This window comes from Nannobrachium achirus (genome assembly GCF_963921795.1).
Source record: "Nannobrachium achirus genome assembly, chromosome: 12".
NCBI lineage: Eukaryota > Metazoa > Chordata > Actinopteri > Myctophiformes > Myctophidae > Nannobrachium > Nannobrachium achirus.
The window spans coordinates 5,020,330-5,039,061 of NC_137832.1; the positions used below are offsets into that span (position 1 = coordinate 5,020,330).

The following is an 18,732-nucleotide window of genomic DNA, read 5'->3' on the forward strand; positions in this document are numbered from 1 at the left end:
TGAGACCTTCTGGTCATTTCACTGAAGGATTCTCACCAGGGCCTGGATGGCTTTGAACTGGCATTATTTGACCAAATAAAATCAATCAATGAATCACATCAGACTTTCATAGACAAGCTTTACTTCCTGATTAGTCTGTTAGAAATCACATTATTTTTTATTTCTGCCTCTTGTCCAGGTCACACTCGAAAAAGAGATCATGTCTCAATGTGTTTTTATCTGGTTAAATAAAGGTTAAATTAAAATAAAAACATTCTCTTTGTAAGTTATTTTAGTTTTTCTAGGATAATTTCTATGTTGTCATTTAGTGCTGTGTGAACGTTCTTTGACAAGTTCATGTTCAGTTTAATCAGACACAATTCACAAATATTAATCCAAACCTTTGTAAAACACTGAACACACTTTGCACTGTGATGCACTTCTGTTACACAATGATACAAGTTAAACAACTCCACAGTTATCATTCAGTTATCATTCAGTTTTCAGTCAGTCAACAACTGTACATGTTTCAACATTGTCTCTAACAATGTGATCAAACCAGTTGGACAATAGAATCACATCTTGTAGCAGCAGCAGCAGCAGCAGCAGCCTCTATACTGTATTATGTGTAATAATCCTGAACATCGTCTTCTTGGAAACAGATGATGTAACAGCATATCTTTAATCTGATTGGCTGATTCATCCAAACTACAGAACAAATCCTCCTTCCTTCTCTTTCAGACTCCACAACGTCTCTTGAGGTAAACATCTGTTTATAACATCAGTTTATTATCATCAGTTTATTCTGATTTATTAAATTCAGTTGAGTTTTGATCAGTGATGATGAAGATTACAGCCACCCTCCTCATCCTCTCCTCTGTACTTCATGTCAAAGCCATCCCAGGAAGTAAGTATATTATTTATGTTACTATATAAAATATAATAGATTTATATCTACTGTTATGATATACATTATACATGTAGTTCTAGGGTTATATAAAATGATATTTATATTGTTATAAATATAAATTGTATAAAATAAACACTCATATTATTTTTACATCCGGTAAACGCCTCAAGGCCTGGAACAGTTCTGTTACACCACAACAATACACACTAATAACACACACACACACACACACACACACACACACACACACACACACACACACACACACACACACACACACACACACACACACAACACACAACACATTTACATATATTTTAGTGTGAATAAAATGTTAGACAAGAAGCTATCGAACCTTTCACTTTATATTTGAATTGAGACATGAATGTTTAACATGCTGATGATGTCATTGTTACTTTAAATCAGTTTGTTGTTGAATTTAATGTAATGTTTGTTTTATTTCCAGAGTTCCATGAGCAGATTAAGGTCATTGGCTGTTCAGACACAGTTAAAGACTCGTATAAAGAGTTCATGATAGGACTGGATGGTGAAGTGGAGGTGTACACAGACTTCAACAAAGGGAAGGTGGTGGAGCCTCAGCCTCCATTTGTAGGTCATATCTCCTGGCCAGGAGTTTATGAACGAGCTTTGGGTCGTCAGGAGCTCTGCAAAGCCCAGCTGACCACCGCGCGCACTGCCTATAAGAACCCACCAGTGAAACAAGGTACAGAAACACTTAACTATTAACACAATATTTATTATCTAAACTGATGGTCAACATGTTCAATGAAAATATTCAAATATATATTAAGCTTTATTGTTTGTATTATGAATAAGAGTAAACATGCACCTCTCTGCTCTCATGATATTGACCAGAGGTGCAGATGGTTACAGTGTGTGTGTGTGTGTGTGTGTGTGTGTGTGTGTGTGTGTGTGTGTGTGTGTGTGTGTGTGTGTGTGTGTGTGTGTGTGTGTGTGTGTGTGTGTGCGTGCGTGCGTGCGTGTGTGTGTGTGTGTGTGTGTGCGTGTCTGTGTGTGTTGTGTTACCATGCACATGGATGTTCTGTGCTGTGTAGCTGACCTTGGGTCTGTTGGATGATGTACTGTATGTAACATCATACATATTATATCATGTGTATGTTGTGTATTCTCTGTGTCTCCAGTTGAACCTGACAGCAGGCTCTTCACCAAGCACCATGCTGAAGTGGGCGTGTCCAACATTTTGGTGTGTCATGTGACTGGTTTCTATCCTGCTCCAGTGAGCGTCACATGGACCAGGAACAACCTCAACCTGACTGATGACATCACAGACACCGTCCCACAGCTCAACCAGGATGGAACCTTCTACCAGTTCTCCAGACTGAAGTTCACTCCAGAGCAGGGAGACGTCTACAGCTGTACAGTCAACCACCCATCACTGAGCAGCCCTGAGACCAGATGGTGGGGTAAGAACTCTGTTCTGATCAATACTGTTTATTTAAACACTGTTTATACTTGCATTTCCACGTTTATCTATTCACTCGCTTCAGCATGATCCCAATGTTCACATGGCATTGACCATTAGCATTATACAGACGGCAAGGGAGCCCGTTTTTTTTTTCTCCCCAAATTCAAGCTGTTTATTAGCATTTTCTTCACCACTTCTGTTAAACTATACAGCTGTTGTCAGGGTTAGGGTCCATTCCTCCAGGCCATGGGATCACAATGACAACCAGTGAAAAAAACTCCCATAGCCTAGTAGCCTACCTACTGCGAGTACAACAATACAATACAATACAATACAATACAATACAATACAATACAATACAATACAACAATTTGAGGTTTTCAAGCTCCCATAGGCCTACAGCGTTTTTCTTTTCTTTTATTTGTGTAGGCTACTATTTGTAATGTATTGTGAATGATTCGCCTTTTGTGCTCCCGTAGCCACTGCTCTTTTGTCCCTGTAAACCTGCCGTAGTTCAGTTCCGCACCAGTCTGAATAAACACACAATGCATGACGCACTATGCTCGTAGATCTCTGTGATTTCACACATTATCTAAGTATATTACATGGTGTCAGAATCGCGTCAAGAACAAACCACGCAACCATGGCTTCTACAGCGTTTGAACACCCCAAGATTGACTGGGACGCCGCTGATTTATATCAAGAGTTTGAGAGATTCCGCAGCCACGTTGATTTAGTTTTCGCCGGTCCCCTCTCCGAGCTGGAAGGTAAACAACGTGCGGGCTGGCTAGGAACGTGGATCGGGGAACAAGGCAGAGAGATCTACAGGACGTTAAACTGGGCCGACGGTGAGAAAGACGACCCAGTAAAAGTTTTGGATAAGTTTGCCAACTATATCAGGCCAAGGAAAAATAAAAGGATTGCAAGGCATCGTTTCAAGCAAAGGAAACAAGGTGCTACAGAGGGCTTTGAACACTTTGTGAAGGATTTGAAGCTGCTGCTGATGGACTGTGAGTATGCAGAACGAGATGACATGCTAATTGATGCAATAATAGCAGGGGTGAGAGAGAAACGTGTTCAGGAAAGGCTGTTGGATCAAGGTGAGGCACTGACACTGGCCAAAGCCATAGAGATTCCCCAGCAATTTGAAATGTCACAAAAGCAAATGATGATTGTCAGAGAGGAAGATTCACAAGTGTCAACAGTGTCCTCAAGAGCAAAGTCCACAGTATACAATAAAAATCACACCCGTGTGAACTGAGCGGTGGGGGTGGAGGCTGCACAACAGCACTACTGGGTGGGTGCAGCGGGGGTTGCAGTGCTTAAGGGTCAAATACGCGACCGCAGGTTTCCCGGTGAACCTGAGCGCAACGAGATGAGGATAAAGGAAATCATGAAATGGAAAACATTAAATTAACTTCTGAAAATGCTTCTAAGCCTACACTAGCCTACTAGTAAAACTAGTGGAACCGCGATCTTGCCACACATGAATAATTGTGGATGTAAACAATAACACAGACAATATAAATCCTTAGTCTAGTAATGGGAAGAAGGGGTTAAATCATCATGGCCCCAAATAACTTTTAAATATCTTGCAATTGACGACGAGTCTCTTATGAAATTTTCATAGACCTCTTAGCTTGTTTCACTCACAGAATCTGGCAACCGTGGCTCTCTCCAAAACAAAGCACAGCGTGTGTGTGTGTGTGCGTGTGTGCGTGCGTGCGTGGTGTAGTGTGTGTGTGTGTGTGTGCGTGTGCGTGTGTGTGCGTGTGCGTGCGTGTCTGTGTGTGCCTGAGTGAGTGTGTGCGTGCGTGCGTGTGCCCCCTGTGTGTGTTTGGGGGGGGGGGGGGGGGGGGGGAATTGAGTGAGTGAGTGAGTGAGTGAGAGAGCCACACTTGCTCACCAATAGAGTGTGTGTGTGTGTGTGTGTGTGTGTGTGTGTGTGTGTGTGTGTGTGTGTGTGTGTGTGTGTGTGTGTGTGTGTGTGTGTGTGTGTGTGTGTGTGTGTGTGTGCGCGCCTGGCCTGGCCTGAACGTTTGTGTGTGAGTGTGCCTGGCCTATCCTGAACAACAGCGCCCCTCCCTTAACATGTGTGGTCATAAAAGGTCCTGCAGGCTACAGACACGCATACAGACAGACCCACACACACCGCCACGTATAGGAGCGTTGTGACCACCGCTCAAAAAGCCACAGGGCTATGCACAGTCAAAACCTGTTCAGCAGAGCCAGGCTGCAGGAAATCAAACTAAATGCTCAAAATGTGGAAAACACCCCCAGCACATGTGGAATCAAGGTAGATGTCCAGCACAGGGCACCACATGTTCATACTGTCACAAACCAAACCACTGGGCAGCAGTGTGTCGCAGCAGGGGCATGAGCTCAGTGAGTGTGGAGTCAGCCGAAGAGGGCCCACCAGATGAGGAAATACTGGACATAAACATAACTCAGGAGGATGCTCCAGTAGCCATAGTGGCAGATGACAAGTGGGTGGTGAGCATCCGTGTTCTGTCTCAGGAGGTGCAGTTTAGAATTGATACCGGTGCAAAGTGCAACACACTGACTGTGGACAGTTATCAGCTACTAAAGCACCAGGGAGAGCTAAAACGCTCCAACAGAATACTGCGCTCCTATTCAAACCATAAGCTGAGACCAGTTGCAGCAGTTGATCTTCCACTCAGATATAAGGACCGTGAAACCAAAGCAGAGCTGGAGATAATGGACATTACTCAAGAGAATGTGCTCAGTGGTGCTACAGCGGAGGCTTTGGGCCTGATTATTCGACTGGGCTCTCTGCAGGATGGTGTTCAAGTTAACGAGGTGAGCACTGTTAATGACACTACACTGAAACCAAATGTACCCGTGGGCCTGAGTGATTTTCCAGAGCTGACACGCACTACAGGGACTTTGCCAGGCAAGTACACAATTAAGATTGATCCAGACGCGAAAGGTGTTGTGCATCCAGTGCGTCGGCAACCGGTAGCACTGAGAGAGACGATAATTGATAAACTGGCTGAGATGGCGAGTGATGGTTACATCACAAAGGTGGACCAGCCCACAGACTGGGTCAGTTCTATGGTAGTGGTCACACGCAAGGACAAGATAAGAATCTGTATAGATCCAAGTGACCTGAACAAAGTCATCAAAAGGGAACATCACCCAATGCGCACCATAGAAGAAGTGATTTCTACCATACCAGGTGCAAAAGTATTCTCAGTCCTGGATGCTAAATCTGGGTTCCTCCAGATAGAGCTGGATGAAGCCTCATCCTTTCTCACAACCTTTAACACTCCAATAGGGAGGTTCAGATGGCTGAGACTTCCCTTTGGGATCAAAAGTGCACCTGAAATATTCCAGCGCATCATGGACCAGATGCTGGAAGGAGTTAATGGAGCCACAGGTGTCATGGATGACATTCTGATAGCAGCACCCACTATGCAAGAACACGACACAATACTCTGCAAAGTGGTCGAGAGAGCTACAAGCTACAATCTGAAGCTTAACTTCGACAAGTGCCACATTCGTCAGTCCACAGTGCCATATGTGGGTCACCTAATTACAGCTGAGGGTTTGAAGCCGGACCCAGCGAAAACCAAAGCGGTGAGGTGCATGCCACCACCGACAGACAAGGACGGTGTCCGCCGTTTCCTAGGTTTCGTAACATACCTGTCAAAGTTCATTCCGAACCTAAGTGAAGTGGACTCCCCACTGCGACAGCTCCTAAAGAGCGACGTTGAGTTCAGATGGCAGCCAGCGCAGCGACAAGCCTTCGACGAGCTCAAGCAGCTATGCACGCACCCTCCGGTGCTTAAGTACTATGATGCAGCCAAGCCTGTAGAGATATACAGTGACGCCAGCAGCATGGGACTGGGAGCAGTATTACTGCAAGACAATCAGCCTGTCGCCTTCTCGTCCAGATCGCTGACCGATGCAGAAACGCGCTATGCGCAAATTGAGAAAGAAATGCTATCCATTGTTCATGCCTGCATTAAGTTTCACCATTACATATTTGGGAAACACGTCACAATATACAATGACCACAAGCCACTCGAGGATATCTACAGGAAGCCGCTGCTATCTACTCCTATGCGCATCCAGAGAATGCGCCTGTGACTACAGTGGTATGACATCACAGTCAAGTACAGAAGAGGAAAAGACATGGAGCTGCCTGACACCTTGTCCAGAGCGCAGCTGCAGGACAGCACTCCAGAAGCAGGTAGCCTAGAGTGTGTCTCCATGCTTAATTTTGTGTCAGTGAGTGAGCAAAAATACACAGAACTGCAAGAACGCTCAGAAGAGGAGCTAAGTCTTCTCCAGCAGACAATTCATATTGGCTGGCCAGACAGCCGAAGAGAAGTGCCCACTCCTGTCCAACCATACTGGGACTCAAGAAGCCAGCTAGCTGTGTCTGATGACATAGTGTACAAGGGCCTGCGCATTGTGGTGCCTCCCACCATGCGGGCAGACATGTTGAAGCTCATACATCAGTCTCATCTAGGAATAGTAAAGTGCAAGCAGCGAGCTTGTGAAGTGCTGTACTGGCCAGGTATGAGTGCTGAAATTGAGAATATGATCAGAAACTGCTGCAAGTGTGCTGACATCCAAAACAGGCTTCCCAGAGAGCCGCTCAAGCCGACAGAAACACCAGAGCTACCGTTTGAAGAGGTGGCCTCAGACATGTTCGAGTTTGAAGGCAAACATTATATACGATTAGTGGATTATTACTCGAAGTACATTGAAGCAGAGGAGCTGAAAGATCAGCGCAGCAGAACTACAATAGAGGCTCTGAAGGCCCAATTTTCAAGGCACGGAATTCCTTCCATTCTGCGGACAGATGGGGGTCCCCAGTATTCATCAGAAGAGTTCGAAGAGTTCTGCAAGAGTTATGGCATACTGCACAAAACATCGTCACCACACACGCCACACTCCAATGGTGAAGCGGAGCGTGCAGTGCAAACAGTCGAGAGACTTTGGAGTAAAGCACCAGACAAGCACCTTGCATTGCTAGATTACAGAACCACTCCACTGGAGTCAGTGGGCCTGTTAAGCTCATTATATGGAAGGTATTGTGCATTTTATGACAGAAGCATGAAACTTTCTACAGTGTTTCTATATACTATGAAGTTTGTTTTCAGACGTGGAAGCACTTCTGAATTGACCTCTGTGGCCCCCGAAATCCAAGATGTCCGTCCAAAAAAGTGTTTTTACCTTTATAACTCCAAATGCATTGATTTTAAGACCCATAAATGTATTAAAGTTGAATATAAAATCAGGCATTGTGGACATTTTGGTACCAGGTACGTGTCTGTATCCATTTCAGTTCTTGAGATACAGTATATAGGTACACCTGAGTCTGTAAAAGTACCTATATGTTGTATCTCAAAAACTGTAATAGATACAGACACATACTTGGTACCAACATATCCGCAATGCCCAACTTTATATTCAACTATAATATGTTTATGTGTCTTAAAACCAATGCTTTTGGAGTTATAAAGGAAGAAACACTTTTTTGGACAGACTTCTTGGATTTCAGGGGCCGCCATCTTTGATTTTCACGTGGCTCGGCTTCTTAAATCAAAGAGTGGCCTCCAACGATGATGTGTACCAATGTTCACGCTTGTATCACAGAGTGAACGATTACTCTTATTATTTCCTGTACTATGAGGCAAGACTCCTGATCAAGATCTAATTCTTCATTGTCAGTTTCTTCATTGTCAAATTAGTTTTTGTACCAAGCTGCACAGGCACATCCATATGCTCCACTTCAGTAAAGCCCTCTTTTATGACAGAGACAATGCCCTATACTGCAGTAACTGCACTGGTTTACACTTGCCTGTAAGTGGAAACCAGTGCACAAACTGTTCCAGATGTCCGTCCAAAAAAGTGTTTTTTCCTTTATAACTCCAAAAGCATTGGTTTTAAGACCCATAAACATATTATAGTTGGGCATTGCGGATATTTTGGTACCAAGTATGTGTCTGTATCTATTACAGTTCTTGAGATACAACATATAGGTACTTTTACAGACTCAGGTGTACCTATATGCTGTATCTCAAGAACTGAAATGGATACAGACACATACCTGGTACCAAAATGTCCACAATGCCTGATTTTATATTCAACTTTAATACATTTATGGGTCTTAAAATCAATGCATTTGGAGTTATAAAGGTAAAAACACCTTTTTGGACGGACATCTTGGATTTCGGGGGCCGCAGAGGTCAATTCAGAAGTGCTTCCACGTCTGAAAACAAACTTCATAGTATATAGAAACACTGTAGAAAGTTTCATGCTTCTGTCATAAAATGCACAATTGGTTTGGTTAACCGCCCCACTTAGACTGAATTTGTAACTTGTAGTTTGTTAAATGCTGAAGTCAACCAACAGTCAGGGACAGGTGAAGACACCTGATGGAAGTGATGTACTAGCGACCTCTCCTTCCGAGTTATAGTATGGTGGCTTCGATGTGTAATTCATTTATCAGACTTTGTTTAATTATGTTGTGGAACACCAGGACATTGACAGGGCACGCAGAATGTTTACATGTATTAAGAAATTATTTCATTGTTTTGTTTGGTAAACATAAGCTACGGTTAAAACAGTGTTAATGGTCTACTATGATACAATTGCACTACTGTACTCTTTGCACTAGGAGTTTACTTTGCTGAAGAGGGGAGATGTAATGTATTGTGAATGATTGTGCTCCCGTAGCCACTGCTCTTTTGTCCCTGTAAACCTGCCGTAGTTCAGTTCCGCACCAGTCTGAATAAACACACAATGCATGACGCACTATGCTCGTAGATCTCTGTGATTTCACACATTATCTAAGTATATTACACTATTGAAATCGTATTGAGAAAAAAAAGTTTATCAGCTAGACTGCTACAGCTTTTTTTGTGTTATCACTCTCAGCAACCTCGCACTCTACTGTCCTATCAATAAAGCCATAAAAGCCTCCCCCCACCCAAATAAAAATAAAATAAATCTTCACACACAGTGAACACACATGTGTGGATCCGCGCCGGCAAAGAGACGCACACATGCATGTGTGTGTAAACACACACACACAGTAGGCTATACTTAGCCGCAAATTGCAACACTAGATTTTTTAAATAATCGGAAGAATCTAGGGTTGCAATACCTCCCATAGGCAGCTAATGCATCAAAACAGTTTTTTGCTATCTGATTGTATTAAACGACTTCAAACTCACCAATATTGTGGCTCTATGGAAAGCTTGGAATTTACTCTTTCTATCTGCAAAGTGTTTGTTTCAGAAAAATCCACAGTAGACATGTTATGAGTTACTTTCTATCCAAGATATTTGGTTCAGGTGATAGTTTTTTCTAAGTCCTGGAGTTTGGAAGCGCTCGTGGAAAAGCGCTCGTGGAAAATCCCTCAACGGTCCTGTGACCACCTGGTTCTAAATGTCACATTATGCAGGAGGCAGCGGGACATGGCGTTATAGAAGACAAGCGCTTCCGAAGTTCAACACTTAAAATAAACCATGTCTGCTCGGATTTCTAGACAGAAAATAAATCATAACAATTATACGGTGGATTTTTCAGAAACAAACACTTTGCAGATAGCAAGAGTAAATTCCAAGCTTTCCATAGAGCCGCAATATTGGTGAGTTTGACGTCGTTTAATACAATCAGATAGCAAAATAACGGTTTGATGCATTGGCTGCCTATGGGAGGTATTGCAACCCTAGATTCATCCGATTATAAAAAATCTGGTGTTGCAATTTGCGGCTAGGCTATACTGATTCTCTCCATGTTCTGTCTTTTGTCAAGGTTAAAGGGATATTCCACTTTCAAAAAACTTTTTGTCATTGTATGGTCTAATCAGGCTTGTATGAAGACCCTGAACAGTTTTTAATTTTCTTCATTCAGTATTTAGATATTTGATGTAAATGTTATCAGGCCCTCCAGGCCCAGGGCCTCTCCCCACACACACTCATTGTAACTTCAAACTCCATTTTAACCATGATAGATTATTTAAAAACACCCATTATTTTTTCTGGTGACTCATACTACCCTCCTAATACGTGAGCAGGTCGTGATTTTTCCATAACGTTTTTCATTTCTTTTTTATATATTTTTATTGTATTTAATTTTTTCCATTTTCCCAAATAATTATTAAAAATACATGAAAAATGTTATGGAAGAAACACGGCCTGCTCACGTATTAGGAGGGTAGAATGAGTCAACAGAAAAAATAATGGGTGTTTTTAATGAATCTATCATGGTTTAAATGGAGTTTGAAGTTACAATGAGTGTGTGTGGGGAGAGGCCCTGAGCCTGGAGGGCCTGATAACATTTACATCAAATATCTAAATACTGAATGAAGAAAATTAATAACTGTTCAGGGTGTTCATACAAGCCTGATTAGACCATACAATGACAAAACGTTTTTTTGAAAGTGGAATATCCCTTTAAAGGGCCTACACCATGCTTTTAAAACTATATTTTTTGTATAAATATATGCTCAAAATGTAATGCCTCATTCACACTACAGATATATAGTTGAACGTTTAGCTTGGTAATTCAATGTAATCTCAATGGAAACCAGCTTTAAAGCTTTCAAAGCTTTGTCTTGAGCGTCTCCTGTATCTTTAAAGCTGGTTTCCATTGAGATTACATTGAATTACCAAGCAAAACGTTCAACTATATATCTGTAGTGTGAATGAGGCATTAGACAGGTTTTAACCCTCAACAAACACTCTGACCATTATTTTTGTTTGTTCTAGCTCTACTATAATGAGGCTCTCCAGCTGCAATACCAAAACGGCCTCTGTTTGCTCAGGGGCGCATCTAGTGGGGTTTTTCCAGAAAAAAAAGAAGATTTTTGAAAAAAAAAAGTTTTTTGGAAAAAAAAATTTTTTTTGAAAAAAAAAAATTGAAAAAAAAGAATTTTGAAAAAAAAGATGTTTTTGAAAAACATTTTTTTTGACTTTTTGACATTTTTTGAAAAAAAAATTTTTGAAAAAAATTTTTTTGAAAAAAAAAAAGTTTAAAAAAAAATTTTTTTTTTGAAAAAAAAAAAAACAGGAAACGCGTGTGACGTCACATGCTGCAGAACAGCACTGTTCTGAGAACCCGTGGAAAGCTTTTCATCTCTGTCTTCCCAAAACCAGAGAAAGACACAATGTACAGAAATAGGACTTTGTGAGGATAGAAGGTGCCAGTGGGACCCCAAAAAAGGTTTTAAAATAGAAAAAGTGAAAATTCATGGTGTAGGTCCTTTAAGGTCCGGTCCTCCAGGCCATGGGATCACATCACAACCAGTGTTAGCTCTTGATGCTAACATAATTTCTCTCCATTGTGGGTCTACGGCGTGTGTTATATGTGTTATATATTTAAAAAAGAAAAAAACGTGGGATACAAAATGTAAGGTTCCTGGGGGACCCTGACATGGACCCAGGCGTGACTTACATGGCAGACCGCTGACCAGTGTTTGAGTCAGGTTTGATTTGTAACTGCCCACCTATACAGTGTTGCATTGGTAAATGGTAAATGGTGCATTTATATAGTGCCTTTATCCAAGACGCTTTTTAGAACAATGTCTGTCTCTCCTCGAGAGCGGACGTGTTCTTTGTAGCTCCGCAGTATTTTTTCCTCTTCTTTCTTTTTTCTTCCCTTTCCGTTTATTTTTTCTTCTTCTGTGTGACCCCTTTAGTTCTGACCGGCTGGTCGGAGACCGTGAACAAAGGACAAAGGACTTTTAGACTCAGCCTGTTTAGAGCGCGGAGTTTCCGAACGGTGCTGTGTGTTTTTTTTAATCTAAAGTAGTGAGTCTACTGACGGTTCACGGTGCCTTGAATCGACCGGTGCGCTTTTTTTTTTGGATACGATCCGTGGAGACATCTCAGGCTAGAACAGCCTGCAGAGTCAGGACACGACCACCGCCAGGACCACCACAAAAAAGGGGAGACGACACGGAGGTAAATGCAAAAGATAGTGTTTTTATTTGCAAAATGAATTAATTAAAGCAATTAAGGCAAAAACGGTTTCCAAAATAAAGGGCAGGGAAACTAACTGCCCACCTTTAACTCAGACTAATGTTGAACAGAACATAATGCGAACTCAAGAGCTCTTCTGGGGTGGCCTGCCGCTCCAGCGGCCTGAGGAGGACTGAAGAGAAAGAAGCAAGGGTTAAGCAGTCTTTTATACTGTTTGGGGAGGCACTGGCCAGGTGTCTCCCCTCAGCTGATCACCTCTGGCTCCACCCTCCAACCAGCACTGCAACAGGGTTGTTAATACAGGCACACACCCACACATTCCTATAAGGCCATAGGGGCCGTCACAGTGCTCACACGGTTCGAGCCCTTTGAGTCGTTGGATGCGCTGAATTATGGACATGAACAGTACCGCGGGAGACAGGGAAGCGCGGAGCGAGGCGCGGAGGAAGGATTTGGCCGACATCATGACGCACGGGGCGCACGGACCGCCGGCGCATGGAGACGCTCGATTACAGTACAGTCAGGGGTGAAAGTGGTTTGAAATTCTTGCCGGAACTGTCATAAATTGGCCGCGACCGAAAAAAAATTGGGAGGCTCTAAGATAGCCATAAATTATAACTTCCAGGAGAGGGCGCTAATATTCGGACGTTATGTCTCTCCTGGTGTTATAAGGTAGAGTCATATGGCTCTCGCTGGTTGACCCCCAACGTCCATACTACGCTCAAAACATGTACAAATCAATAAGTTGCTCACCGAGTCGTCGAAACAGCTTTATATCTACCGGACGGCACACTCGTTGGCATGTGTTAGTCCATATGTTTCTAATAAATTAATGTTTACTAAAACTTCTCAGAGTCTCATCGCTTTCCTTGTTTTTGAACTGCTTGGGTAAAAATGGCCGAACATATCACGTGACGTTGATCGCCGTTGCGATTCGCTCATACTAGGACATGACGTTTTTGTATGCGGAAGTATTCCAACGTTCTGTAGTTCTGAAGCGTTCTGAAGGCTAGTTCTAAGACATGACGTCCTCATCATGATGACGGACAATTAATAAATATAATCCTTAATCCTTATGCAAAAAACATCGGTGATATCATGCTTTTTTAAGCATGATGTTTTCAGCAGCTATATATAGCCTAATCAGTTTGATACTGTTTGAGCTGTTTGAGCTGTACACAGTAAATCAATCGCCTTGTTGATCAATCTCCCCTGCTATGTGCTGCGCTCTGCGGGGGGAAAATCTCCGCCAGGTTAGGTTATCCACCCCTGACCTGTAAAATTCATAGGAGCCAAATGGAATGAAATCTGCTTAAACTTACTGACATACGGATACAGAACCATATATAGGCTATATAATGTCAGGTGGAAACCTTGTATGTCCGTAAATAAATGAATAAACTCATGAATGTATGGCAGCTGTTTTTTTGCTGCACAATGAGAGTCCTAAATTACAACAAGGCACCAGGGGCTCCGAAATAATTACATTATACTGTATACTGTATTTAAGTACAGGTTTTAAGTATAGCCTAGCCTACTTTACTGGAGTATTTCCAATACTTTTAATTCTACTCCACTACATCTCCCATTCCCAGATGCAGAATAGAATCATTTTGGTCTATTCTGCATCTAGCTTAAGGCCACATCGCATGCAGGCACAGACATGACGAGTCCCTCTAGAGATGGGATTTATGGCTCTTTGAAGTGAGCCGGATCTCTGGGATCCGTTCCTTTCAAAGAGCCGTTCAAAAGACGTACATTTTGATACCAATCCTTTTTTTACTTTTACTCAAGTACATTAACATTCCAAACTTCTACTTGATTGCAGTATTGATATTTTTACTTAAGTAAAGAAATTGAGTACTTTTCCTACCACTGTTCATTAGAAAGGAACGGCTCCCTACTGTGAACCGAATCCTATCGTTCATTTCAAAGAGCCGTTCAAAAGATTCGTTCGCGAACGTCCCACCTCTATTTGCTCCGTGTCAAACAAACACTGAAACACAAACAGAATGGATCACACTGACCTACACAAACCCACGGGAATAGTTTAGAAGCACTTTATCAGAAAATATAACTAGTAACACTTGTGTAGCCTACTGTATGTTAATCTGACTTTAGTATATGCTATTGTTTTCTTCCTGGACGCGCATTTGTGGTAGGTTATTTAACATGGGATTTTGACAGCTGGCTTCTCCTCCTCTTAACGGAACACCGTTCCGGCCCCAAATGTTTTAACGGAATGGGGGTTCCGGCCGTTCCGGCTCACTTTCACCACTGAGTACAGTAGGGAGGAACTTCTCTCACTCAAAGATCAACACTCCTTTTTTTTTTTTTTTTTAAAGATTTGTCTTTTTTTTATGCCTTTATTCGATAGGACAGTAGACTGACAGGAAATGAGGAGAGAGATGGGGAATGACATGTGGCAAAGGTCGTCCGGATCGGGAACCGAACCGGCGACGCCAGGAGGCATCATAGCCTAGTATGTGGTATGCACCTTGACCACCAGGCCAGCGGGCGCCCCAGATCAACACTCCTTACCCAGTAATGACATTATTCCCTTCCTGAGGAGAAGGGAAAACAGTGGAATTCGGAAGGGAAAGCGAACCCAGTGGAGAAATAAAACCTCCTCTACCTCTTCCTCTACCCCCCCCCCCCCCCCCCCTACTACTCGGCACGGCGTTCCGTCTGCTGTTTTGGGGAATGTGCGATCGGTCAAAGATGCTGATAATGCGGATGAACTGGTTACTCTCATGTTATCTCAGAGTGATTACAGAAATGCTAACATTATCTGTCTAACAGAATCATGGCTGAGCAGTTCATGTCCAGATAACTCCGTCTCTGTAGATGGCTTTAGTATGATAAGAGCAGACCGAGAGATAATGAAAAATAATGGAAACATGAAAAGAGCAGGCGGCATTCTAGTCTACATCAGTAAGGACTGGTGCAGGGAAAATCATGCCACAGTGAAAAAGGTGATATGTAACCCAGACATTGAACTACTGGGGGTCGTTTTGAGACCATTTTATCTCCTGTGGGAATTCTCGTGCGTTGTCCTGTTGACTGTGTACTGTCCGCCAAGTGGCAGTGCAGCTGTAGCACGGGACACTGTTTTCAACTGTGGCCAGTTTTCAAACGCACTACCCTAGCTCCCTTATTCTGTTGAATGGGGTCTTCAACCAGGTGAATGTTGCTCATGCCGTTTCTGATTTCTCCCAGTATGTCACTTGCAAAACCAGAGGTAAGAACGCCCTTGATCTTCTGTATGCACGAAAGACATTCCTTGGGCAAGAAATGGCCACTCAAAACGATGGTTTAGTGATGAGTCATCAATTTTCACAGTCTTTTGGGGTCCGTTTTTAGCCCAAGGAATGTTTTTCATGCAAAACAAATGCTTGCAATGGATTCAGAATAATTAAAAACCCCTAGTTTGACCCTTCATATCCCACATAAAGCAGATTTTTTGGGAGTCATTTTTTCCTTTATAGTGTAGTGTATAGTAAGCTGTACCACAGCTGTGGAAGTCCTCCTGCATTGTCCCGGTGCCTAAGAAGACCCGCCCCTCGGTCCTCAATGATTACAGACCAGTCGCCCTGACATCACAGGTCATGAAGGTCTTTGAACGGCTGGTTCTGAACCTACTGAGACCGGCAGTCAGTGGTCACCTCGACCCCCTTCAGTTTGCCTACCAGGCTGACATTGGGGTTGATGACGCCATCACCTACATGCTCCATAAGGCTTTCACCCACCTGGAAGATCCGGGCAGCACGGTCAGAATTATGCTTTTTGACTTCTCCAGTGCTTTCAACACTATCCAACCGTCTCTGCTTGCGGAGAAGCTTAAGCTGATGGGGGTGGACAAGGGCTGTCAGTCAGATGTGCTGGTGAGCAACACAGGGGCCCCCCAAGGTACCGTGCTCTCACCCTTCCTGTTCACTCTCTATACATTGGACTTCCGCTTCAATTCCAAGACCTGCCATCTGCAGATGTTCTCAGATGATACCATGGTGGTCAGCAAGATCTCGGATGACAACACGGCTGAGCACGATGGTGTGGTTAGGGACTTTGTGCAGTGGAGCGAGGCTAACCATCTCAGGCTCAACGCAAGCAAGACCAAGGAGATGGTGGTGGACTTCCGTACCAAGAGAGTCCCCCCGGTGCCAAGCACCATTAATGGAGAGGTGGTTGAGCTCGTGGATAACTACAAATTCCTCGGAGTGCACCTGAATAGTTCACTGGACTGGTCGGACAACGCGCAGGCGATTCACAGCATGGGGAAAAGCAGGCTGTTCCTCCTGAGAAGACTGAGATCGTTTGGTGTGTGCAATAGGATGCTACAGATGTTCTACCAGTCTGTCATGGCAAGTGTCCTCTTTTTTGGTATAACATGCTGGGGTGGCAACAACAGAGCAGGTGACACGTTTAACCTAAACAGACTGGTGAGGAAAGCAGGCTCTGTCGTTGGGTCCTCTCTGCAGGGGGTGGAGGAAGTAACCAGGGCTAGAAAGCTGGATTCCATCTTGGGAGAACTCCTCCCACCCCCTCCATCTGGAGATCATCAGTTACTGGAGTAAGAGAGGAAACGACCGCTTTGCCTACCCAGGACGGAGATGCGAGAGATTAGGAAAGTCTTTTGTACCGGCTGCCCTTAAGCTGTACAACGAGACACATAACGGACGATTGAAATGGACGTCCTTCCTAACTTAGACTGACGGAACTATTGCTGTATTGACTTTGACCTCTAAGGACCTTCCGGGGAGGGTGCTCATGTGCATCTTGCGGTGACATGCTTCCTAGTTTCTTCTTCTCTGAGCTGTTTTTTTGTTTCTTTCGCACTGATTTTTATGTGTTTATTGTGTTGGTAGTTTCTGAGTATTTTGCTTTGTTTAACAATGACAGTGAGATACTTGTTGCACTAACTAGAATTGACTGCTATGGTCTCTTTTTGTAAGACACTTTATGTATATATATATTTATATATATATATTATTCGCCCCCTCTCTTGATGCACCTTTTCTTTATTGGTACTGTACTGCTCTTGTTTTTTCCTCCTTCTATCTTTTTTTTCTTACTTCTCTGTAACTTTGTAAATAACTGTATACTGCTGTGCTACAACTGGACAACTGAATTTCCCCCTTGGGACAATAAAGGTATCTATCTATCTATCTATCTATCTATCTATCTATCTATCTATCTATCTATCTATCTAGAGATTGTGTATTACATTCACCTATTGGTGATTCAATGTTTGGGTGGACGCTCGATTTAATGATGTCACGCACACGCTGCTTAACACTTACTATACAGGTCTATTGATATGCATACAGGCTTGTTTCTTTGTTAAAACACCCTGTTGTGACACTAAAGTGTTTATAAATGTTGTCGAGGTGTGATGGGGTTGTTTGGCATCATGTCTGTGCGAGTGAGAGGCATGACCCTGCTCAGAAAAGATACTAGGACGGCATCTACCCGCGTGACCAGACCAATAACACTGTGTGTGTGTGTGTGTGTGTGTGTGTGTGTGTGTGTGTGTGTGTGTGTGTGTGTATGTGTGTATGTATGTGTGTGTGTATGTGTATGTGTATGTATGTATGTATGTATGTATGTATGTATGTATGTATGTGTGTGTGTGTGTGTGTGTGTGTGTGTGTGTGTGTGTGTGTGTGTGTGTGTGTGTGTTTCTCTCCAGATGTGGAACAGGACCAGCCCAGTGTGGGTCCAGCTGTGTTCTGTGGGGTGGGGCTGACCCTGGGTCTGCTGGGGGTTGCCATGGGAACCTTCTTCCTCATCAAAGGAAATGAATGCAACTAAAAAAACAAAACAAAAATAATCATGTTTGCTGTGTTCATTTAATCATTTTTTAATTAAAGGACAACTCCACACTAAATGACATCTAATTTGCAGCTAATTTGCCTACTTACTATTGATCTCAAGGACTGTCCATGGGTTCTGTTAGGCAGAAATGCCCCTGCTTTTACACTAGTTGTTGCAATCAAAAGTGATTGATTTTTTCATGAATGTATTACGAGTCGAGTTGTCATCATAAACACACCCATGCCTTGGTTGTCCCACACATGCCACCACGGTCTCATAAATCATGTTTTGGGGTGAGCATTTGGAACAACTGCCAATCAAAGTGTCTTTTCCGTGACTTGGCAAAACAGCATAACGTCTGTTTAGCAGAGTGTGAGAGTGTGGCGGCTTATGTGGGCCAACGATGGCATGGATGTAATAACAGATTGATATAAAATAAAATACAACTTTTGACTTCAACAAATAGCGTACAAGCAATAGGCTTATGGGCTCCACTCTAGGACTGCTGGGTTCTGCTAGGGAAACTGGACAGCAGGTTAATTTCTAGCCTGATTTCTAGCTCTGCGCTGAACCAGTCTGCTCAGAGAGTGGGCGGGTCTATGGGCTGGAGCCAGGCA

At 43.1% G+C, this 18,732-nt stretch overlaps 1 protein-coding gene across 2 annotated transcripts; it reads left to right on the forward strand.

Moving 5' to 3' along the window:
• The first annotated feature begins 755 nt into the window (after window positions 1–755).
• LOC308295178 (H-2 class II histocompatibility antigen, A-F alpha chain-like) lies at window positions 756–18,505 on the forward strand. Of its 2 annotated transcripts, none has more exons than XM_080738172.1 (4): window positions 756–886; window positions 1,356–1,613; window positions 2,053–2,334; window positions 17,991–18,505. In XM_080738172.1, exons 1-4 carry the CDS (start codon window positions 820–822, stop codon window positions 18,110–18,112), a joined length of 729 nt encoding a protein of 242 aa, XP_080594298.1. In that variant the 5' UTR covers window positions 756–819; the 3' UTR covers window positions 18,113–18,505. The 2 variants fall into 2 exon arrangements, with proteins under 2 accessions (XP_080594298.1, XP_080594299.1); XM_080738173.1 differs by having other exon boundaries at window positions 2,053–2,329; window positions 17,991–18,114.
• Window positions 18,506–18,732: the final 227 nt, after the last annotated feature.

What these genes read in the sequence shown, in the direction of transcription:
- LOC308295178 (XM_080738172.1), top strand. Translation starts at nt 820, where the DNA reads ATGATGAAGATTACAGCCACCCTCCTCATCCTCTCCTCTGTACTTCAT. An exon ending in TGTCAAAGCCATCCCAGGAA is followed by an intron (nt 887 to 1,355) that starts GTAAGTATATTA and finishes TTTTATTTCCAG; the next exon opens with AGTTCCATGAGCAGATTAAG. An exon ending in CCCTGAGACCAGATGGTGGG is followed by an intron (nt 2,335 to 17,990) that starts GTAAGAACTCTG and finishes GTTTCTCTCCAG; the next exon opens with ATGTGGAACAGGACCAGCCC.